This window comes from Drosophila suzukii, chromosome X (genome assembly GCF_043229965.1).
Source record: "Drosophila suzukii chromosome X, CBGP_Dsuzu_IsoJpt1.0, whole genome shotgun sequence".
Taxonomy (NCBI): domain Eukaryota; kingdom Metazoa; phylum Arthropoda; class Insecta; order Diptera; family Drosophilidae; genus Drosophila; species Drosophila suzukii.
The window spans coordinates 18,747,541-18,772,332 of record NC_092084.1 but is presented as its reverse complement, the minus strand read 5'-3'; the positions used below and the strand labels follow the sequence as shown (position 1 = coordinate 18,772,332).

Below are 24,792 nucleotides of genomic sequence, written 5' to 3'. Positions count from 1 at the left end.
ATAATCCGCAGCATATTTTATATGTGCCAAATACTATACACTGCAAAGTTCGTTCGCTGCCCGGCTGATCAAAATGTTCATTGGTTCTAATTTGGTTTTAACTCGTTTGATGGCTCTAACAATGGAGAAAGGGCGTTGGAAGGGCGGTGGCGTGGTCGAACGAACTATTTGCAGGACTTTTGGAATTTTGAGTTGAGAGCGAAATTACAGCGATCTCGAAAAAAGATTAACAAGTTGAAAGAACACAAAAATTAGAGTTGTAAGGTGGAAGCTTCTTATAACTAGGTAGAAAGAGTTGTAGATAAAAAAAAAGGGTAGGGTATTTGGGTGGGGTCAAGTCCCGCACTAGGGAATGGCTTGGGAACCATTGGAGGGGTACTCGTCTATAGAATATACAAAGTTGTATGCTTTTTACTACGTTCATAGTAAAGTACATAATCTCCATCGTAGATTGGACCAAAACCATTAAGAAGATTCAGGCTATTGCTACGGTATATCCATCGATTTGATTGTATTTTAGATTTTCAAAGTAGATCTTTGAAAATGAACAGAGATTGTGGGCCAGATTGTGGGCGGAACCCTCCGGCATGGGCACACTAAACGCACTATCAACGGGGCTCGGAACGGGTTTCTGGGGATCGGTGTGATACGATACGATTCGGTTCGATTCGGGCTGGGTTGGTTTGGATTGAATTGCCGTTGGGTCCGGTCCGATCCAGTTCAACGGCCTTGCAGGATCTGCACGCTAAGACAGTCCGCATGGCCGTTGTCCTGGCTGGGGCCCCGCCCTCAGAGCTCCTGGCTCTGATCGCTGGCGGATCCCTTTATGAGATCGGGATCCCCAGTTGGTTTTTTCGGTCTGGATACCATATGCAGTAGCTTACAGAGTTATGCAACCGACAATCGCACAGAGTGGAATGCTTGTGGAATGCCCATTGACACCTAACTCTGAATGAATCTTGTGTGATTGAGTTTATCTTGATTTTAACTTTCATTTCGTTTCTTTTAATATTTTGTTATGCGTTTTTTGTGCAAGCCATTTAACGTGTTCAAGAGTGTAGTTCTGTGTGTGTGTGTGTGTGAGAGTGTATTAGCAATTGCTTTTTTTTATTGATTTTTTATTGTTATTCATGTTATTTTGTTATTTAAAGAATTTGCATTTACAAAAGCTCAGTCGTCGTTTTCTTTTCTTTTTTTGTTTTATTTCTTTTTTTGTGGATTGTTTTCGTTTGCCTTAAGCGTGTATTAATATATTCGTCTATGAGGATATCACTTTGCGTCTGTCGCAACATCGAAGCCAAATAAGGAAGCATACTTTAGAGCGTTCGAAAAAATTTAAAGCATTATAGTTTTTTTTTTTTTTTTTTGGTTCTTGGAAAGTGCGCTTGAAAACAAGTTGGGGCGCGTGATTCTCTTGCGAGTAGTAAACATATATATAAATACGTATGAGATAAAGGAAGCGTAAGCAACATTTAAGTTTCGCAGCTCTTAAATAGTAAAGGTTTACTTGAAGCTTCTCTCGCACAAACTATAGTTATTTCAAAAGTGAAACGAAAAACTTGTATATGTAGGAAAAAAACACAATACGATCGGTTTGTTTAGGTTCCGTTTTTTTTTTGGGGGGGTTATCTTGGTTACTGGTTTTGGTTCGGTTCTGGCTTGGAGTTGGATCAAGGTTGAGGTTAAGGTCTTTTGGGGTGGGGGTTTGAGGGTTTCGGGGTCTTTCGCTAGACAAAACATTTTTTTGGGCGCATTTCGAATCGGGGCAACACCTTCGACAGCAACAGAACGGGGAAAAGCATCCTTTTCAACGCACTCGGCACTAAAAAGGAGGCTCTCTGTTGCATTGGTCAATGTAGTAAAGCATATTTTAAGCCATCTTTTGTAGAGTTTATCGCGCTCGTTTCTGGTTGTATCCAAATGCCAATCCTACTTGATTTTCAGAATATAATTCCACATATTTTGTGTGGTGGGAAATGTCTGGCCTCAGCTCTTCCATTTGTTCGTTCCCTTTTTGTGCTTACGTATGCGCAATTTTTTCGGTCTTTCAATTGTAGTTTAAGATTAAATAAAATAGAAAAAAATAAATCAAAATATTTGAGCACAGGACTGGCTCACTTAAGCTTGAATAAAATATAATTTTTTTTCGACAAACTTCATTTGAAATCTGCCAATTGTTAGTATTAATATTTGATTGACAACGAAAAATATATCAAGTTTATGGTCAAATATAAACATTTCGATTTTAACGCCAACTACGAACGACAACAATTACTTGGAAAATACAATAAAATCAACACCAATATAGCAACGTAGTACGTTTACTTTTCAACTTAGGCTAAAATAAAAATGTAACATCGATTTACTTATTTTACATACAAATTTGGCAATAACAACAACAACAATTTTAATATTAATCACAGTAATTAATCGATTGCGCATTTGCAATTTTAGCTGGAGTTCTCTATAGCAAAAAAGCATAAAAACTGATTGCAGTATATTAGTAAACTTTGAAAAATTATTTTATTAGATTTGATCTATTTTGAGGTTAAATAACCGTTTGATTTCAAGCCGCATTAAATGAACTCAAAAATATACAGCTCGTATAACAGCATAAAGGCCTTATTTTAAAAGATTAAAAAAACAGCTTGTATGACAGATTTTAGCTTTATTTCATAAAATTTGAATAGCTTAGCAATTTCGTTTTAATTAATTAAATTAAATTACGGTTACGTGGACAGAATTGAAACAGATTAAAGCTTTTTATATAACAGATGTATAACACTTTCTTTAAAAAAATTCTTACATCTTCAGCTAATTATGCAAATGGCAAGCGTTTCAAAAGCGAAAACAAAAACATAACTTGGAATACGTTAAGCACAACAACATTGAGCTGCTCATAAAGTGATTGTGATCCCGTTATAAATACAAGTATAACAGTTGGATCCACATCCCAATATGAGCACTCGCGATACAACAATTTTTTTACACAACAAATCGGTTGGGAGGGGATTATTACATTGCTCATTTCTTTTGCTGGGAATGGGGGATTTCAATACGAATCAACATCGAACAATGGTATTACGCATTACCTATACGACAGCAAAATAGCAACAATTATTGGAAAGGACAATACTTAAAGAGGAGCGTACTGTTGCAGAGACAGACAGGTTTTTACATCAAATATATGCATATAGATAGAGAGAGTGGGAGAGAGGGGAGTTTACGACTCGAGGATCACAGTAATGATCCTGAATTCAAAAAAGTTTTTGTTTATTTGCTTTAAAGCTCGGGGTCGATTTGCATACTTTGGCTATTTGGTTTGGCGGTTGGGTATTGGTTGGTGGGGTTAATTTGGAAATTGATTTTCGGTTTTACTTACCTAAGATGGATAAAATGACAACTACTACATCAAATAAATTCCATGGCTCAATAAAATAGTGATATCGTAAAGCGAATATTTTTAATAGACATTCGGAACTGAAAATAACTACGAATATCGCATTGAGATAGTCTAGGACCGCGTTGTACGTGTCCGACGCATCGTAACGATCGAGGGTCATGGTGAACATGTTCAGACCAATGAATAACATAATGATTATATCGAATTTCTTATCGGTTACTATTTCAAAGACTATTGCTTGTGGTCGCCACTGGAATGGTAAAAGAAGTCAACCAAAGATCAACACCGAAATCAAAAGGGAAATAATACGGAAAGGTAAGAACATAAAACGTAATCAATCGTTGGACACCGACAAAACACATTGGAGAGAAGAGAGAAAAGGAATAGAAGAGTTTTGTATAAGTACATCTGGTTAAATACGTCGAATTTGCTTATTAGTTATATATGGGGTAAGAGTTATCAGCCCAGTTGATCGCTTTATAAGTGTTATTGAGTTACTTTTTAGTTTTATTTTTATAGGGGTTTATCGTATTCTTAGCTTTTTTTTGATTTCATGTTGATTCTTTTCAGTATTACATAACGTTTGTAGATCTGTGCCAATTGCAAACTTTTTTCCATGATGTGATGTTCTGTGGAGCGTCTTTCCCGTTCTCGCGCACCTGCAGACGTACAGAGTAGGCGTATAACAGTAAAACAGTTGGGTAACATTGTTAGACAGTGACTCATTGTGCTAGAAACATTCATTCATTGCATCGGTTAAGGTTTATTGGTTAACGGTTAAGTTAAGGCTATATAACAGAGCACTACACGAATCTTTGGCGGCATATCACGAGACAGAGACGGATACATTTACGGAGCTATGAATAGAGAGAGAGAGAGGGAGAGAGATCATTCGGTTTGAAAACGTGCAGTCAGTCCGTCTCTTTTCTACGTCAGCATGCCAGACGCTAGCCGTTTCCTCACACTTCTAATATCTGGTAGCTCGATTTTGATTATGCTATCGATTTAGTATTGGTTTTAGTTATCGGTTATCGTTCTGTGACTATCACTAAACATGCCCAGAGTAGAGTAGAGTAGAGATTAAAGAGAGACGTGCCAAGATGTATGCTATGTACACATCCATATTAGGAGTAGTAGTTGTACGAGAGTAGTAAAGAAACATGCATTGGTTGCCATATCTAGGTTAAGAGTGTTGCGAGTGGGGTATCATAGATAGGTATATACATATATAGATAGATTGTAGTTTTGCTTTGCTTTTGGAATTTTAAATTTGATAGAACGAACGTCCAGCTGATAAATGGCAGACATAAAAATGTTTAAGTACAGACGAACCAAACGGACACAATACTTAAATACAGCTAGTGGAAATTAAGTATTAGAGTAGAAAAGAAAACGGTATGTTGCGACCATATCGTCGTCGCACTCGCACTCGCAGTCGCACGCAGGAGTCGCTCAATGGCAACAGTGGCGTTGTCTCTCTCTCGCACCACGGCAGCCATTCCAGAGACTCGACTTGGTGCGCTGCCTTCATCTTCTTGTTCTTTTCGTTTTCGTAATGTTTCTCATGTTGTTTTTCTTGTTTCAAAGATCTATCAATTAACTTGACAAAATATTGCTAGAGAACAGGGCCTTTCACATACATACATACATATGCGCGTACGTAGATATGTGTTTGGAACATAAATATACTCAACGGATTGCAAGGGTTTTTGTCGACGTTCGAGTTGGTATAACAGTTTCGTACTAATTCTTTGGATATTAGTCGAATCATATTTTGTGGTATTTGATCTTAAAGGCCAAAGGGCCGGGCAAATTTATCGATTTGTATTTGAGTTTATAAGTCTGGTATAACAGTCTGATTCAGTAGCACAGTTCGGTGTTTCTTTAATACAAGTTAACATAGAAAAAAGTTTATCATATATACAAAATGTTATATATACAATATAGATACGATTGGCACAGATTACGCGATCGAAGCTTGTTTCTCTTATTGTCCTGACTTTCATTTGTTAAGTTTATATGCTTCAGTTATATTTCTTATTGGTTTATAGATTAAATGCGTTCATAAATTTCGCTCGTGGGGCATCAAATGAATTGAAATCGGCTAAAAACGGAAAGTTTGAGAACTTGGCAAGTATTTTACTTGAATAAATTTGTACTACTTGTAGTTTGTACAATAGGCTTTGATGTCCCCTCTTAAGAGATTTTTAATTTAGTTTATATATGTTATTTGTCATTTTTTCTTATTCTTATTGTGTTATATTAATTTAAGCTTTTTGTAGTTTGATTGTTGTTATAGTTTTTTTTTCATTTATTTTAGGTTTTCGGTTTTATTAATTATGTTTTTTTTTTTGTATTTTGTTGTTGTCTTACCCTTGGTCTTGGAATGGCTTTTAATGGTTTTTTAGAGCCCATCTTTTTCATAGCATTATAGTACTTTTTCTGATCTTCTGTCATGAACATTTCTAATGATCCACCTGCTTTTTTCTTTTGCTCATTAAAATTATCAATGATAACACCAATGAACAGATTGAGTGTGAAAAATGATCCAAATATGATGAAGAATACGAAATATAAATACATGTAGATGTTCGTTTCACGAATTGGTTGCTTGTCCACCTGTTATCGATTGTTTGGCCAGTTCGATATCGATCGATAGCAGCAGGAATCGTTGTTGAATTTTGTGCGTTTGCGGGGAAATTTTGTAGTATGGCATCATTGGTTTCAGTTTCGGGTTTCATTTCATTTCGTTTCGATTTTTATTTGGTGAATGGATCATTTTTAGTGTTGCTCGTGTTGTTGTTGTTGTGGAGTGGGTGTGGCCAGAGTTTTTTTTTGGAGTGGTGTGACCGTATTTGTTGTTGTTTGTAGTTGTTTTTTAGTGTTGAGTGTTGTTGTAGTTGTAGATTTGTTGATCATATATAAAAAAGAGAAAAAGTTATAGATAAAATTGGTTGATTAATAAAAAGTATCATAGACTGGACTTAGGTATAGATTATAGACATTTTCTTTACATTTACAGTATGTATGGATAAACTAACTATTCGTTTGCATCATAGCTTTGTCATAGCGGTTTTCTGCTCTATTTTGCGTGTTTAATTATAGACTTTTTACTTGTTTTTGTGGTTGGCAAAGCGCATTGGCAAACATAAATGCAGTCTGATTTGGGTGTTTGGAGTGATATGGATTGTAAGGGTTGTACATTACCTCTCGTGAATCGATAGCATCGTTCATGATTTGTATCCAGCCTTTGAAGGTGGCCACTTGGAAAAGGCACAGATACGCGTTACCTACATGATCGAAATTCATTGCTGAATTCACCCACGTGTAGTTCTCGCTCTCGCAGGCATTGCGATTTGGTATGATCTCGTGGCTGAGCTTCGTGCCGTTCATGTCCTCGCACTGTTGGTTATCGATCGTGGTTATCGATTCGGTGGTCATCGGTGGTTGGCGTCGATGGGTTTGGTTTTGTTTATCGAGTTGATTTCGGAAAAATGTATTTCGGTTATGCGGGATTTCACATACAGATAGATATAGTAATAGATATATATATGGGCGGGGCGGATTACATAAGGAAACAGCTATACATAGATGCTAACTAAGTTTTAATAGTGTCAGTGGTTCTGTGGGTGTGTTAGTGTTTGAGCAGTTAATTAGCTTGGCCTCTTGACTAAACGATATTTTAAAAAGCTCGGCATCATTTGAATTGGATTAGTTTATATTTGATTATATTTAAATAGATAGGATAGTTTATGTTTTGCTCTTTTTCAATTTCCAGTGCAAAAGGCAATGTACTGACTAAGGCTATTACTAAGGAGTGTTCTAAGAAACGTTTTTAGTGCAGCAACTTTCGCAAGGTCGCATACTCGTATAGTTATATAACGTTCGATAAGCATGCCCAAGCTGAATCGGACTCTGATTCATCTGATTTTGATATTGATTCCGATTCTGGTTCTTGCTCAGGACTTGCGTTTGAATGGATTCTGATTTTATGTACAGTCAGCAAGGATTTGTCATTTGTATTTGGACAAAGCCTTGGCTCGTTACTTCTGAACCTAACGTTTTGAATCGTGTTTAAAACTCAACTATTTACGAAAAATAGATGCAAAGATACGCATTTCTTTCAAGACTTATTTGATTCGATTCGACTGATTGATTATTGCTAATTATGGAATGCTGCTCTGAATTGGATTTCTTTTTCAATTTTAGCCGTTGGGAGGCGAAACGAGCACAAGCCTGTGACTTGTATTCATTTTACCTCCGATATTTGGCCTGTTTTATTATGTTTCGGTTTTTGGTTTTGGCTTGGTTTCTGGTTTTGGTTCAGGTTTTAGTTTGAAACATTTGGCACGTACCTTAAAATATTTTCCAGCAAAAAGCTGTACACCCATTATGGCAAAAATTAGCCAAAATATTAGACACACCAATAGCACATTGAAGATGGACGGTATAGCTTGTACCAGCGCATTAACGACGACCTGAATTTGGTTTGGTTTTTTTTTTGTAGTCGTTCGTTTCAGATTTCGTGGATTGATTGATCAATCGATCGTTAACCGATTGGGTCGTCGTTGGCAACGTCGATGATGATTGGGAGTTGAGTTATCGATGGTTTGGTTGTTTGGTTGGTTGTTGTAGTAGTTGGGATACATGGGTGTATGGGTGATGCGAGGCAAGGCGAGGCGAGGGCGAGGGAGAGGGGATAGAATATAATACAATAAATGCAAAGAGTTATTTAGTCAGTTGGGAATATATATATATTTATCGGTATACACTAAGTTAGTATCAGACTTATAAATAGATGTGGATGTACAAAGGTGTGTTATTGCGTGTCTATGGTTGTATTGTGAATGAGTGTGATTGCTGTATAGATGGCTAATAGTTTGTTTATAGAGCTTTATGTTTGAGTTCTATGAGATGCAAGCGTGTGTATGTGCAAATGGAGATTTTCTCGGTGTAGTCCAACACTACTTGCAGGCAGCGTGCGTTTCTCAACACTGAGCCAAGGCAAAGCAGCAGTTCACTTTACAACACTACATGTATAACGGTTAGGCACAACAGGCAACGGCATAACGGTTCTTTTGGAGAACAAGCAAGCACATGCTCAAATTGAAGTAGTTAAATATATAAATACAGCAAATTTAGCTAAGAGGTAACTTAAACTAGAGACTAAGTACGTGACTCCGATTGGAATTCGGACTAGATGAGATGGGATAAGTACGAGTAGAATCAAAAGTGGTGTAGGTACATAAGACGATGATAATTCTAGCTTTAAGTTCGGTTTCTACAATACAGGGCAGGCAAAAAGACTCGACGGATTGTCGTCGATTGAAGCTAGTTAAGCGAATTTGGTAGTTGGTTATGTTCGGATGAGCCAATTATTTTAAGAGTGAGCGGAGCGGACGATCAATAAAAGATGTGGATAGTTGGACAAACATAGAGAGAGAGAGAGAAAGAGAGCGAGCGAGCGAGCGAGAGCGAAAAAGAGAGCGAGCAAGACGCAACTTGTGTGAGAGAGAAGGCAAGGCAAAACAGTTGTCTAATTATGTATAACGATACGGATAAGTATAAGAATAACGGTTAACGATAGCTAAGATTAACTCTAGTACTTGGAGTGTGTTTTTTGTGTTCGGCTGATCGATGAGAGAGAGATTTGAGAGTAAGTAGTTGGGTAAGTAGCATCTAATCAGTCAATCAATTACGGTTTATGGTTTATGTTTTACAGATTACGGATGCAACAAATCAAATCAACTGCTGCACTGATGCAGATAGATAATCATAGTATGAGTTCATCAATCCAAATGGTTAACTGTGTAAAGCTACGTTTTAATTTCTCTAGATACACAATTCGGATCGGTTGCTGTTAGTTTAAACGAAATGAGTCGCCAGTATTAGTTATGATGAGATTTGGCGCTTTTAGCAGGATTGATATACGATTTACGATATGCTGATACTGATACTGATACTGATATTGATACTGATACTGATTGATGAAGTTGTTTGTTTGTTGGTTTTTTGTTGTGGTAATTGGTTTTGATTTGATTTTGGTTTTGGTATAGGGTTGTTACGAGTATGTATGGAAAGTACGTACCCTCATGCCCTGCATACGGGACATGGCACGTAGTGGTCTCAGTGCTCTTAACGTTCGCATAGTCTTGAAGGCTTGAATACCACCAGCTCCAACAAGTGAAGCAACGAAGTTGATAAGCGATACCTAGTTTCGATATAGTTCGAATAGTGCCAAGTTTAACATATTTAGTTGCATACAGAGATCTTTGTAAATAAAGCAAAAGTGTATTCTTTCTTTTCGGTGTGAATTGTTTTTGGTTCTTTGTTCGGTTTGGTATCAGGTTTAAGGTTCTTGGTATTTTGGTTTTAGTTCTGTCTGTCTAACAAAAAGAAACTTTAAAGAGTTTAATCCGCGCCGTGGTTGTAGTTGTTGTTGCAGCTGCTGCTCGACAAAAAGGGGCATGGAAAGGGGCGGGGCGGGGCGTGGCAGGGGCCCTATGGGTTCGAAGAACTTACTTGCATATTACCAATGCGCTGTTCTGACTTAGACAAAACATGTTCTTAAACAATAGCCTAGGGTAGTACGATAGTTGATAAGTTATATAGTTTGTACGAATATATATAGATAGATATAGGTCTTCTGGCAAATACATATATGGTAACACTTATAGACGTAGACACATACACACAAAAACAGGTTAACACATATGCATATAAAGTACGTATATGTAGATTACTGTGGGTTCGGTTTATTTCGATTGGTTTTTGGATTGGTTCGATGTGTATTTGGAAGTAGTTTCGGTTCAATCCAAGGCTAGGGATACGATTACTGATCCGGGTGAGAGAGAGAGAAATAGAGACGAGAGTTGTGTGTGTTGTTTGGGACGAATACGGAGGGCCTTTTCGATATTTAGCACATTTGGGAAGGACGAAACATCCACAGAGAGAGAGATGACTTTGGGATCTAAACTAGCTCTGTCTAAATTGATAGTTTCCTACAACGATCAGTTGCACCACCAGCCGCACCACACTCCACAATGGACGAATTCGGCATGCATACGCCGTGGACAAAACGAGGCGAAAGACTGGATGGATGGATGTTCCGTGGTTCGACAGATTCTTCTAATATTTACAGACTTTACTTCGTGGCGTTGGGAGGGGGATCAGATGTTGGTCGGGGCGTATGCAGGGACCTCGATGGGTCCATTGTGCAGTCGTGCGACCTCATCACTAGGTTCTCATTGAAAATGGCTTTCGGCTTTTGGTTTTCTGTCTTGATCTGTCTCTATGTTGACACATTTTTGCTCAAACTTTGCTGCCGGACTCGATTGGGTATTGTGGATCCCAGTTTTCACTGGACTGACTGTATTTTGGGGGGTGTGTGGGGTCTAGCCCCGGATAAGAGCTCAGTTAAGTTAGCCCAGACCAAGCGACATCAGTTGGTGTGAGACGGGACGCGACTGGAGCGTCGTTTGTTGTAAGTAAAACACTGCCACCACTGCGTATGAGCGATTTGTCGAATGCTCGACATCTGGTTGTTCTGATTGTACTGATTGTGGTTGAATATACAGTATATATACATACACGAGTAAACGATATGGATATCTATACACTAACGACTCAGCGTCGCGAAGTTCTTGGTTATTATACTGTTTTACTTCTTGTTTGTACAATTCAGTGCAGTTGTGGCCCTTTTGCGTAGTACGCTTGCATCGATTATGGGGATATACATTTAGTATGTACATAACACCTGTTCATATACAGATGGATATAGTTTGGTGCCGCTAAGTTGGGGGGTCGTGGCGAGGGAAGGGGTCCAGTTCCGGTTCATATTCGTTGTGTTCATGTGGACGTGGCTTTGGAGATGGGGTATCTAGGACTATCTGTCTAAGACAACCAAAACGATCTAGTGGTTCGGACTTGGCAACTGGGAGTGTACAGGGGTGGATATCTGGGGGTTCAGGGGGTTAAGGGCGAGGTATCTCTACCAATTTCTAAGCTATGTCTATTTATTGAACCAAACTACTTATACACATGTAATAATACGCTTTAACTCGTATAACAGTTACGTCAGCTGGCCAATTGTATTGTTCTTATTTCTAATTAATGATATTAAAAATACGTACGAGTATATAGTACAATTTAAAATCTATGACTGACCTATGTATGTCTCGATCAATGGTCCTAAGATACTTGAATAGACTATATAAGTATGATTACGCTAATGTTATATTATTTACGCAACTAAGCTGAAGCACGCGACGGCAGCAATGAAATACAATGCCTACAAAGCTTCTTGAATATATTGTTATTGCAGTAGAGCTGATTTGTTTATATATTTTACTTTAACTTTACGTTACATTTAGGCAATAGTATGAGTAGATAGGGACATTGATATAGATATATATATTTATAAGGTTGATAGGGACATACATACATATGTAGGAGTAAATACATCAACATTAACAGGCAGCAGAAAATTTACAGAACTGGCCGGTATAACACTTAGCATGGCGCTGCCCTCGGCGCAATGTGAGCGATTCGGCTTGGACGGATAGTAGCGTATAACACACACATATTGAGCGAAAGAAAACCACGTACACCCATAGATACACACGCACATGAATGGCTTAAATATGAATATATGTTTAAAACACAAAAATTTAAAAGACGGTGATTAATAACATTGCTCGGATATGTGTTTTGTGTGTGTATAACAGTTTTCGGTAGGGAATTAAGCGCTTTGCCAACGAAGTTTACGATTGCTGTTGGTCCTTAAAGGTTTCCAAATCTTTATATAAAGATGGTTGTAGACGGTGCTTAAAGTATACTTGTGAAAAATGCAATATCATCTTACGGAGCCGCAGCACCGTGTACAACCAACTGAAGAAGGCAGTATAACACTTTTTTTTTAAGCATTGAAGTTTAAAAAGCTTCAAAGGAGAAGTTAGTTTGTTAGTGAAGCCACAACATTTAACGGATTTATAGTTATCGCATAGTATTATTTAGTTACTTGGCACACATACACACACACACACACACTCACTCGCACACACACACACATAAAGACAACAGAGAATGCGAATGAGGGAAAGCTACACAGAGAGAAACATATATAGAAGGTTAGACTGCGATCGAGGAGAAATATGGAAAGAGAGAGCGAGAAAGACACAGACAGAGATGGAAACAGAGACAGAGAGAGATAGAGAGAGAGGCTGTGGTGGACGCTACTTACTTTCATGCCCTCCCAGCGCGAAACGGCCCGCAGAGGTCGCAGGGCGCGCAGAGTTCGCATCGAGCGAAAGGCGGGCACATCGTCGGCCCCGGACCAGACCGCGGCCAAATTAATTAGCGACAGCTAGATGGGCGATTTAGATTGGCGGGTAACTCAAAACGAAACTCAAAGTTGGATAAGCTAAGTATGTCTATAGGGATGGTCTATGGTCTAGGCACTTATCGTTCTAAGCTATGGTGAATAACTAGGCTAACCTATGGTTATCAAACAAATGGATTACATTTTACTCTTTACTGTTTACTATTTACTGGTTCATTGGTTTATCATACAATGGTTCTCAATATACACTTTAGATACAGACTCGGGGAGAGCTGGTTTTTCATAAGAAGACTGTCGTACTGTCCTAAGCAGCACACAGTGAAAGGGGTTGGCTGGGATAGGGCATAACTGAAAAGTCTTAAATCGTCTTCTAGTAATTTCAATTCAATTCATTTCTGTCCAGGGTCAGTCTTGAGATAGGCTTGTGGTTTAGGTTGAGTTTTTCACGTTCAAATAAGTTCGGCAAACAAAATAGAGAGGTCCGAAAGCAGAATAGGGAGCGATCTACTTGGGTAACCGGTGGACTTACCATGACAATCACGAAATCGAGCCAACACCACGCGTTGGTGAAGTACACTTTGAAGCCGAGCGCCAACCACTTGATTAACATTTCCAAGAAGAATATAACCGTAAATATTCTGTCCATATAGTATAAAATATCCTGCAGTATGGGTCTTTGTGGCAGATGTACATCTTCTAATGCCTGTTCCGGTTCGAAGATGGATTGCAGTTACGTTGATTCGTTGATTAGATGTTTCGTTGGTGTTGCGTATTCATAGAAGAAACACATGGACATTTACATTGACGTTATAGAGTGGTTAGGAGAGTATGAGGTAACATTAGACGGGTACGAGTATAACAATTATCTAGAAGCAGTATAAGAAGCTATATAACATTAATGAGTATTAAAATGGTAGTAAAAGCATTGCTGTACTGCTGTACAACAGTCGGCTTTTCCTTCTTTTATTTCTGATCTTCTTCTTGGGCGGACAAATTAAAGTCAAACGCAATTAAAGAAAAATTTTCAAAGAAATTGAAGACAAAATTCTTGAAATGATACGCACAAAGCGTCTACGTATAGTTCTATATCGAATCTCTAAGTAAACTTCTAGGGCTAACGCTAATCGATCTACTAGAAAGTCAAGCAGAGATGCCTGACTGAAGTTTGCGAGCTTACGCGGAGACACAAGCCGTTTGACAGGAATGTGCCTAGGCATAAGAGGCAAACCTATCTAAGCTACTTGGATATCATCTTCTCTCGTTTTAAGATACTGGGGTATAATATTGAATTTTCAAGGTGGTTAAGGCCGATGGAAAGTCTTGAGGTGCTTTGTATCTAGACGCAAAGCAAGCATTGCCATCGGCTTGGGGTAATTGAAAATAAAACTGTGATCCAATCGAAGAATGTCTATGCTAAACTATGCTATACTGGGTAGAGTCTGGGATCGAACTGAAAAGTGGGTCGGGTGGGGGTTGAATGAAGCAATCAACTTTGGTAAAGTTTAAGCATGGCTTGAATAACTACATTTTCAATTGTTTTGCTTATTTTGAATGATTGATTTTTTTCGATTTTTGATTTAAATTGGTTAATTTAGTGATCTGTTGCAAGCTACGATTTGCGTTTTTAGCACGTAAAAAAGCAAATGACACAAATTTGCAACAATCTAAATGGCAAAAAATAGTCTCGAGTCTGGTTTTGAGTCTTTTGAATTATAGTTTTTAAGTTTGGTTTTTTTTTTGATAAATTTAATTTAATTTTGTAGTTGACTTACCAAAGCTAAGCTACTCATTAAAATCATAGTGATAACAGCTGTTTCAAAATATTTATTTTCAATTAATTGAAAAGTTTTCAGTCGTAAATTGCCCCATCCTTGCCAGAACGGCGAGTCATCGTCACCGGCTAAGATCGGAAATTTCTTATAGTACGAATCGGGGCAGCAATCAGCTGGATATTCATCGAGTATATCCTCGTCGTGTGCATGAATAATGATATCACCGTCGAGCGGGCCCTCCTCGCATTCGCCCTCCTCGTCCAGTTCCTCGTCGAGACCTAAATCCTCCTTGCTGGCGTCGCGCTTCTCCTCGCCCTCCATCGTCTCGGCGCTGCCCTTGTGGCTCTCGTCCTTGAATGGTCGATTCTTATGGCTACCATATGAGTTAATGCTGGCAGTGTCGTCGTCCTGTAAGGACAAACCTCTATGGTTTAGCTCGTGTTCCAGTCTATTGTCTTGGTGGTTAATTGAGTTGCCAATCATCTGTATAGTTATAGTTATAGTTATACATATATATATTTATATTTATATATATCGGTATATATTTTTTTGTTTTTGTTTTTGGTTTTGTTTTTAGCGAGATTTCAGTTCATGTGTTTCAGTTTTTGGTTTTCAGTTGGTTGGGTTCAGTTGGTTGGATTGGTTGGTTGAGTTTTTATCATTTTTGTTTTGGTAAATTCGGTATTTTTTTTTTTTTTTCATTGATTGGGTGGTGGAATACACACACATAACAGTACACATATAGACAGTTATATGTTATAAGAAAAAAAGTGACAATTTAATGAACGAAAAAGAGAAACGAACAAATAATGTAAATCAATTTCTTGTCGTTACGAAAATATTCTATATAATAACAAAGTATTTAGGAGGAGTAGTAGCGGTAGTAGTTGTAGTTATACATATAGTATGGGGGTGAGGGATCGGGTTCGGGATATCACAAATCAATACATACGAGAATGTATAGGGAACTTAAGCTCGAATACCAAATTGGTAGCCAAACTCAAGCTCCAGTTCAAGTTAAAGTTCAAGTATCAATTCGATTGCTTGCGATCCGCACTGGAATGGATTGTATTTACCGTTGCGTTATTTAGATATTTGGATTTCTTCGGCTTGTTGTTCTTCATGTCGCCGTGTATCGTGAACTCCATGCCATCCCCGATGGCCACCTCCAGTTGCGTCTGCTCCTTGATTCCCTTCTTGATCAGGCCATCGGCGAGGATCTCGTCGTGCCCCAGCTCCAGTTCGTTGTCACCATGCTCTGCAGATATACAACGACAAACGCCTTTGCCTTTCGTATCCCATATTCGATCGTAATAGGTTTATAGATAGTGTTTACATAATCGGTTCGATATATACATATGTAACGTAACAGAGGTATGGCATATATATATATTGAGTTGTACGGATGGGCAATGACGGTTGTTGATCGGTTATCGATTGTTGGGAAATCATAAAGAGCGAAACGAATTCATAATTCATACAAGCAGTTGCCGTTCGCATTAAAGTTGTTGTTGTTGTTGGTTGTTTGTCGATCGTTTTGGTTGATTTGATTTTGATTTTTTCATAAAATTTGATTTGAATTGATTTGAGTCGATTTGAGATGAGTCGAGATTCGATTTGGTTTAAGCGTTGTTCGTTACGTCGGCCAATGCAATACGATTCAAGTTTGGGTTTGTTTTTGAATTTTTTGATTTTTTTGTTTCGAAAATCATGACAAGTTATTATAAATGAAAAGAGTGAAGATAGATATTACGGTTAATTCTTATTATTGGGATCAAATCGATAGGGACACACAAAAAGAACACAAAACACATTTAATCAGCGTATCCGCGGGTCGTTTGGTGGTGTCAGTGGTTCATGTTGAATGGATCTTGTATCGTATTTCGTGTCTTGTGGCTTGTTGGTAAGTTGGTTGGGTGGATGTTAGTGTCTGGGAGGGAACGGAGGAGGTGGAACGCTCACAACACAACAGCGAACAACACAAATCGCAAAATGATCAATGAACTCAATAAACTAGTGAGCAAAACGTAACTAAGGCGTTTTCACTAGTCATCATCAATGGGCAAGCAGTGTGCACTGCTTGCCGCATCACATTAGAGAACTGAACTAAAGTGTTTCCACTAGTCGGCTTCTGTGGGCGGGCACAGCGTTTCCACTGCACTCGGATCACTGATGCCGACTAATGAACGTAACTGATCGATTAATTGAATAAGCTGGTGAGCCATAATTAACCAAAGTGTTTCCACTAGCTGGCATCAGTTCCAAACTGATCCACAGCTAGTGGATGAAACTTAAGGTGACGGATGATTCGAGTTGCTAAGGTTTGAACTAAAATCCATACATATTACTAGTACACAGACAGTAAATCGAACAAATAAAAAATTGAATAACGAGAGTAAGAAAAGTTCATAACACTATGAAGGATCAAATCCACTGTTTTACTTTCAATTTATATAATTCCATATTACAATGTGAATCTAATACTGTTTTCGCATATTTTTGTTTCAATTCGATAATGACAGCTAGACACATAATTCAATTTGCCATTTGGGAATTTCTTTTGAAATCAATCTCTTTTCTTTCGGCACGGCCAATCAATCTCCGCTGCGAGTCTAGCGAGGAATATTGAAAATGCAAATGTACAAGGATGTGGGGAAGTGGTTGTTGTGAAACCAAAACCAAAACCAAAACCATTAACCTAAATCCGAAATCAAAAGGTGAGGTAAAACAAGGCTTACTAACTTTAAGCTAGATTCAAAGAACTCAACCAAATTTATAAATATTCAATTGCTAACAGCATTGACGACGAGGATCAAACTAGTTTATAAAATATTTAGAAACTTTAATAATACATATATGTATCTAAGAAAAATACGTATACGAGTACAATACTTGGTTTTTGGTTTTACTGATACTGTTACTTTTTTTCGGTTCAGCTAAATACAGACTATCTAAGTAATGCTAAAGATTATGACGGATACGGTTACGGTTACGGTTACGATTTGTTTTAGTTGTTTGTTGGGTATGATGTGATCGGAAATGACACGGCACGGCACAGTTCCCTCAGCGCGACTCAATCGCTGACTGGCCGCATTGGTCAGAGTCGGAGGAGGTCTGAGGTCAGAGGTCAAAGGTCGGAGGATCAGTGACCGGCTGAAGAACAACAACACTTAGGTTCAAATCGAACGGGAACCGATACGAACAAACCAAAGAAATGGAAGCAATCGCAATCTCTCGATCGACATGAATACCAAGATGAGACTTTTGGCTTTATAGATACATGTTCTGGTGAGTGGTTAAAATGGCTGAGGCTGAGGTCGAGGTTTAAGGTTAAAGGTTACAGGTCTAGGTCTAGGGGGGAGAGTTATACTTGAAACTAACTAAAGAGAATTTGCAAATTGTCAGCTAAGAACGTATTTTTAGTTTGGGGGATTTTTCTTTTGAATTGTTTACAGAATGCGAATTGGGTTCGATTTTTGTATTCGATTTAGTTACTGATATTGGTTTCAGATCGATTACGCAATTCAATTACTGGCCAATAGTGAGTTGAAGTTAACGTTAACGGTATACGCAATTATATCGTTGGCAATATACGAGTATTACGAGTATCATATAATTAAAAGTAGTTTAGTAATTGAAAAACAAGTGGATAAAAACCTTCGCTCCAAATCCAACTGATCTGGTTGGTCCTCTCACCTGATGGTTGATCACTTATTTGATTTGTCAATTTGTTACGTATTAACTTGAAACAATCAGCAACATTACGCTTAACCCAACTTTTAAATCGGCCAATTCGATTAAAGGCCTCGGCTATTTTATTCGTATCGTTATCGGCAGTCGGCGCTGATAAGCTAGATGAGCCAAAATTGGACAAAAGCAAGGCTAAGAAAAGGTTAAGTACCTGCAACGAAAGGTCGTCGATTAGCCATTAGATAGATATATGGTTTTTCTAAACGATGCAGCAGTTAAACTGGGTTTAGACGATGAGTCAACTGCAGATGCAGTATGTAAGTATGTAAGCTTGGTACCGATTCATCGTATAATCCCACCTTTAATACCATGCGCATGCTGCTGCATCGTTTATAACTAGATGCAGCTATCGATTATTTCGATTACTCACCACAAGATTGCCGATGACAACGGTGGCCAAGAAGAAAGGAATGCACGAGACATCGCCCACGTACATGCAGTCCCACATGGACTCGATCCATTCTCCACAGAGCACCCGGAACACGATCATGAAGCTGTGCATAAAGTCGGTGAAGTTCCAGCGCGGCAGATCGCCATCCGGGAAGCGGTCCTTGTGATCTGACGAATGAGTAGTATAATCGTTATTGTCGCTTTTGATCGTCTTCGTATTATTTCATTTATTTTTCGGGGATATTTGGACATTGTTTCAATAGGTGTTCTTTTTTTTTTGGTTCGGTGTCAAGCCACATACAAAAGCGTGTGCAAAAAGTGTTCAGCGCAGCGGGCACTCACAAAAAACGGTGAGGTTATAAGGTAAAATGCCAGAAAAATCGTACACAGAAAACACAAAAAAAAAACAGAAAACCGAAAATGGTGGCACAAAGTATCGCACGTCTCATCACCATCAACGTCATGATTTGTTTTTCAGGCTAGAGCTACGAAAGTGTGTAGCTAGGTTGCGCTTGCGTTCGCATATACATAATACTTAGGAAGGAAAAAATCAAATCAAATAGACGAGCTTGGAGTAAATTAGCTAGGAGAAAAGATTGTTTCCGCCATCGCCATCGCTGGCTGGCCAGTACTTACGGAGGACACGGGCACTTGGAACTCTCTCGATCGAATGGAACTCAAGTTCCAAGTAAACCATAAAGCCATTCTTATAGTCGCTGGGGATCGACTATTGAGTGGGATAGTGTTTTTACTCGGACCGGACTGATGAGTTAAGCAGACCGCAAAACTAACGATAACTCATTGGTGTTTAACAAATGAAAAGGTAGCATGGTACGATGGATTTGCAGATATTATCCTAGCAGGAATCCAAACAGATGGAAGATTTTCATGATTCTTATTCCATTTGAATTCCTTTACGGGTTAAACTGAGCTTGGTGAACACAAACAACGCAGTACATACAGACAGGTGAGGCTAAATATATCGGGGATATAGTGATTCCCATGACACATAGACAATATACACGATTACGAATACGTATATTAAACATAAAAGGCCGAAACGGAAACGGAAACAGAAACAGATACAGAAACACACATAGCACACACATCACATCGAATAAAGAGTTGTATGAGAGTTGGGGATGCGCTTGATCTTGCACTTACCATGATAATTCTTTCCGAACAGTTGCATTCCCATCACCGCAAAGATGAAGATGATAATGCAAAGTACAAATGTCAGATTACCCAAAGCGCCCATGGTGCGTCCCATAATCGAAATGAGTAAATTAAGTGTTGGCCAAGACTTGGCCAATTTAAATACACGCAGCTGCAGTTTGCGAATTCGATTTGATTTGATTTGGTATTTTTTTTTTGGGGATCATTCACAGTTCAATTGGCAATTGGTGTATGGGAAGTTCGATTCGATTGGTTAATCGAGCATGTTGATTATTTGGTTAGGATTCGGTTCGATTTGATTCGATTCGATTTTATTTGATTTGATTTGGTTTGAAAGCCGGGCAAAGCATTAGGAAAATATAGTGGAAAAAAATTGTATTTAGGTTATATAGAATTATTCCAAAAAACAATCGATTTAAAAATTAAAGTAAAATATCATTTTATGTCACTGATGGTTCGTGCACAGCCATCTTTAGCTGCAATCATAATTTCTGTGCACGATGGAACCCCATACATAAGTAGTTGCTATATTATATACAGGTTTTGTCATTCTTACTTAGGTTTAGGCTATGCCTTATGGGTAATTTCCGGGCCCGCAATAGGTGTCTTATAGATTATAACGTAACATTCGCTTAAAATGCGTTAAGAATCTCTCTAGGAAAAAATGGACATAGTCCGGGCAAGATTTTCCGCAATAATTTGTTTTTAGTTGGCAGCAAAAGCAGAATCTTAAGAAATAGACTAAAATCAAACCAAAGTGTGGTAAACTTAAGAAAAAACCGTGCCCAAAGCGTGGCTCTCTAAACGAGTTCTCGGATTAGGCGAATTCTTGGTCTTACGTAGGTGTATTTTCAAGACTATAGCTAAGAAGTAATATGTATTTAGTAGGAGCAATATGTATGTAGAGTCAAAAAACGTAATGTAAGTTGAAAAAGTTGGAGGCAAAAAGGTTGAGAAAGGTTGCACTAAGAAAATAGTTTCATTGCACGCTAGAACTTTGCTTTGAATTCGAGGTCTTTGGTTTTCGATAATGGTTAGAGGGGATCTGGGAAGGATCAGGGGAAGCTTTGGAGGCTAGGAGTTTTGGGTTCTCCCAAAGTACCTGTGTAGTTCTTGCCAAACAGCTGCATGCCCATGACCGCGAATATGAAGATTATAATGCACAGGACGAAGGTCAGATTGCCCAGGGCGCCGACAGTGCGGCCCATAATCGATATGAGCAAATTCAGTGTCGGCCAGGATTTGGCCAGCTTGAAAACACGCAGCTGCAAATTGGCAGGGCAAAGGAAAGGAAAGGGGTTTATATAATCGAGCACGAGTACGAGTTCGAGTTAATCACTATTGCTGCCTTAGCACGAGGATCGCGTAAGATCACGTTATTCAAAACCTGCTGGGGTTAGAGGTTAGAGTCGCAAGATCTTAGAACTAACTTAGAACTAGGCTAATGATAAAGGAAGTTCAGTCCCTTTCGAAACGAAAGGGAGGCTTACCAATCGAAACGAACGCAAGACGGACAGGCCTTGGACGCCCTCGAGACCCAGCTCCAATAGGGATAGCGCCACGATGATGAAATCGAAGATGTTCCAGCCCTCCTGGAAATAGTATTTGGGGCTCATGGCCATTAGCTTCATGGTGGCCTCAATGGCAAAGGTGGCCGTGAAGAACTAAGAGATGGGTAAGAAAGATTTATACAGGGTTTGAGATACTGTAAGTGCTTAGTACTCACATAGTTGCCACTTTTGAGCACGCGTTCCATCTCCTTATTCATATCGTGGTGATCCATCGCCATGAACATTGTGTTGACCACAATGCATAGCGTAATGAAGAGCTCGACGAAGGGATCAAAGACTATGAGCGAGACCCACTCCTGAAATTTCAACCAAACCCAGCAACAGTCCCACACACAAAACACATCGATGCCTTTTAGGATCACTTCGAGTGCCTTGTCTTTGAACGTTGGCCCGTCCTCGTCATCGTCCTCTGTTGGAAAATAGTAAACGGAGACTGAACCATACAAAAATTTGTTATTAGTGGTGATTTGACCAACTTTGACTCAGCCAGATTGCTTTTACTTTAGTTAGATTTTCATTCGTTTTCATTTCATTTAAATTCTTGTTTTGGTTTGCTGTTTTTTTTATTTTTGGTTATCTTGTTGAAGCTCATTGCATTGGATATTATTCGTTAAGCGGTTCAAACGGTTCAAAGTTTGTGTCTTGTGTGAGAGAGGCTTTGGCTTTGAGATACTGATTGTCAATTCTTGCTTTGCACGTTGCACATTACGAAAACAAAAGTTTGTAGGTAGGATTGCAAATTTTATTAAAATTTCAAGGTACGATATATCTTAACTCAACTGAACTACTTGGCGGGAACTGATTGATATTCTCGTGTAAAGCTGACAAGCTATCGATTGAGAAAATAAGATACCATCTTACCATACCATCCATCCCACTATAAACCATACTACAATAAATAGATCACTAAAACATAATAACTATTCAGCCAACAAAAAATTTCACTTAGGGTTGTTATTATAATTAGTATTACCTCATAATATAGAAGTAAATATTAATAAGCATTTTGAGAATATAGACATCAAATATTACATTGAATTACAAAACATTGCAAAGAGTAAGTAATGAATTTCTACATAGGTTGTTTTCGATCTTTGCCAGCTTTACGGCAAGAATATCACCACTTCGGTACCCGAAGATTCTACCGTCCATTTGGTATCCAGCTACATAATCTTTGAATTTCTCTACAAAAAGCTGAAAGTCTATAGGCGACTAATTTCGATTACTAACTACTCTATAACTTTGGGGTTTTCGGCTGGGTTCAGTTCCTCCGTTTATCGGAACCAAATCGGACACTCTGAAAATTCGCAAATGATACTACTCGAATTATATTCCAATACAATCGTTGCTCGACGCTTCAATTACCAGTTAAATTAGTTCTAAGCACATTTTATATATTTTTCATAATCATGGAAATCATTAGATAACAGTGAATGTGATTGGTCTAAATAATGCTCTACGAACTGTTCAACAAAAGCATGCTCTAGTATTAACAAATGAACTATTGTTTTTTTTTTTGAGGCCAAAATGCAAAATAACTACGAAATATGACAAAAATTACTTATAAAAACGAAATTATCTAATATTTGGTCAGGAATTTGTCTAAAATATTGGAAATATACAGGTAACTAGTTAAGGCATGCACTAAAGAAATAGGTAACGAAAGGTAATACAGAAAAGGCATTGTAACCAACATAGGAAGAAAACCGAATTTCGCGATTTGCTTGCTTTTTATTTGATTGGTATTTTCGAAACTTTCTTTCGAAACGTATGTGTCAAGTTGAGCCTCTCTAAAAAGCAGCCTTCGTGACGTCACAGCTGGCTGGAAAGTGTGAGTAGGAGTTTTCGTCACCTCTCCGGCTGCTCAGTGTGTGAGTGTGTGTGTTTGAGGTGTTTCTGTGTGTGGGTGGCAGCATCAGCAGCGTGCGAATTGCGAAAGCTTAAAGTTTAAGAGAGAGAGAGAGAGTACAGAAAGGCTCTAAGAGAGTCCTTGCTCTCCCGTTGTACGCGCGTGTAAGTGTGTTTGTGGGGAAACAACTCTAATTATATACTTGTGGCTGTTTGGCTGTGTGTGTGGCTAGCGGGCAGCTCTTTTTTTAACGGACTTTTGTTTTAGCTTGTTTTTAAACATTTTTTGTATAGGTTTTGGCATTTTGTTTGTTTTTTTGTTTTTGCTTGTTCGCTTTCTTCTGTTAGCATCAACGGCATTAAATAAAATGGACGAGTCAAAGAAGTCATTCATTGGAGTATATATATATATGGAATTATATGCATAGGTATATATATAAAATATGTTTGCTTGATTATGTTTTTTATTCAGCTCAGAGTAGAGGAATCGAAAAGTGGAATCAAAAATATTTCTATATATATATGTATGCACTCGAGCGTAGAGATAGAATGCAGAACAGAACACAAAGGAAAATGCAATGGGTGAAATATATATATAACGAAAAGGGACACGCATCGCGATTGGTTTGAATTGGTTATCAATTGTCGGTAATCAGTTATCAACTATCAATCGACAGATGCACGGGATGCACAGGATGCAGGCCGCATGCGGGCTCTAGGAGCAGGACACTTTTGGTCACTCGTTTCGGCCATCAATCAATCAATCAATCAATTGGTCGAAGGACTCGGACAGGCGGGGGTCACAAAACGCATGCGAACCGATAAAATCAAAACAAGACCGCAATCAAAATGCAAAATGAAATGCATAAACCATGAGGGGAAATTAAATTAAATCGTTGTCCAGACAGCCAAATTGGCCAGGTCAATGAAACTGTCAATCCATTGGATTTTTTTTTTATATTTGGACAAGAAATCTGGGCTGGAGATGATCTTAAGCTATTATGCTGGTTTTGTAAAGCCAAAAATGTAAATTAGTTAAAAGAGGAGATTGTCGGGGAAAATCGACTGACAATCATTTTATTCCCCGCGCTCTCACAAGGCTGTTTACAGTATTGTATTTACATGATAACGAACGAAACAGGAAACGGAAACCAAATGGAACAATGCACATGTATGTAAGGGTAACACAAAAGAGACGACGATCGATATCGATTGGGATGCAATAATGTACAGAATGAACGGAATGGAGATTAATCGATTGTAAACAGATACAGTTATCGGCAGGCATATGTCAATTCACTTACCACCGCGATCGCTTGCCCGACTGTGCCGACCAGCGGCCTGTTCGATGATGTCATTCAGGACCATCACATCTGAAAGGAGCAGAAAACAAAGGAGGGGATGTGTTATCGAAACTATCGATGAAATTGCTCTTTTCCATTTTAATCGTTTGCTTATAAAACCGCTTAAGAGATATTACAAACACAATGGAATATTCAAATCTGAAATCTCTCATGAAACTTAAACGCATATTTGGTTAAA

At 38.5% G+C, this 24,792-nt stretch overlaps 1 protein-coding gene across 50 annotated transcripts in view; it reads right to left on the bottom strand.

Moving 5' to 3' along the window:
• para (sodium voltage-gated channel paralytic) overlaps nt 1–24,792 on the bottom strand; it is a 68,836-nt gene that overhangs the window by 12,507 nt on the left and 31,537 nt on the right. For 5 of the 50 annotated variants that reach the window (XM_036821232.3, XM_036821248.3, XM_070997828.1 and 2 more), the window contains 14 exons: nt 24,555–24,623; nt 21,558–21,835; nt 21,322–21,495; nt 19,820–19,982; nt 18,636–18,823; nt 18,212–18,416; nt 15,592–15,803; nt 14,516–14,923; nt 13,273–13,446; nt 9,492–9,614; nt 7,759–7,881; nt 6,611–6,805; nt 5,777–6,022; nt 3,383–3,653 (listed from right to left, as the gene is read on the bottom strand). In XM_036821232.3, coding sequence (XP_036677127.2) covers nt 3,383–3,653; nt 5,777–6,022; nt 6,611–6,805; nt 7,759–7,881; nt 9,492–9,614; nt 13,273–13,446; nt 14,516–14,923; nt 15,592–15,803; nt 18,212–18,416; nt 18,636–18,823; nt 19,820–19,982; nt 21,322–21,495; nt 21,558–21,835; nt 24,555–24,623 — 2,829 coding nt within the window. Of the gene's footprint in view, nt 1–3,382; nt 3,654–5,776; nt 6,023–6,610; nt 6,806–7,758; nt 7,882–9,491; nt 9,615–13,272; nt 13,447–14,515; nt 14,999–15,591; nt 15,804–18,172; nt 18,417–18,635; nt 18,824–19,819; nt 19,983–20,933; nt 21,097–21,321; nt 21,496–21,557; nt 21,836–24,554; nt 24,624–24,792 lie in introns of all 50 variants that reach the window. The other 45 variants (XM_036821241.3, XM_036821254.3, XM_036821258.3 and 42 more) reach the window with 18 other exon arrangements.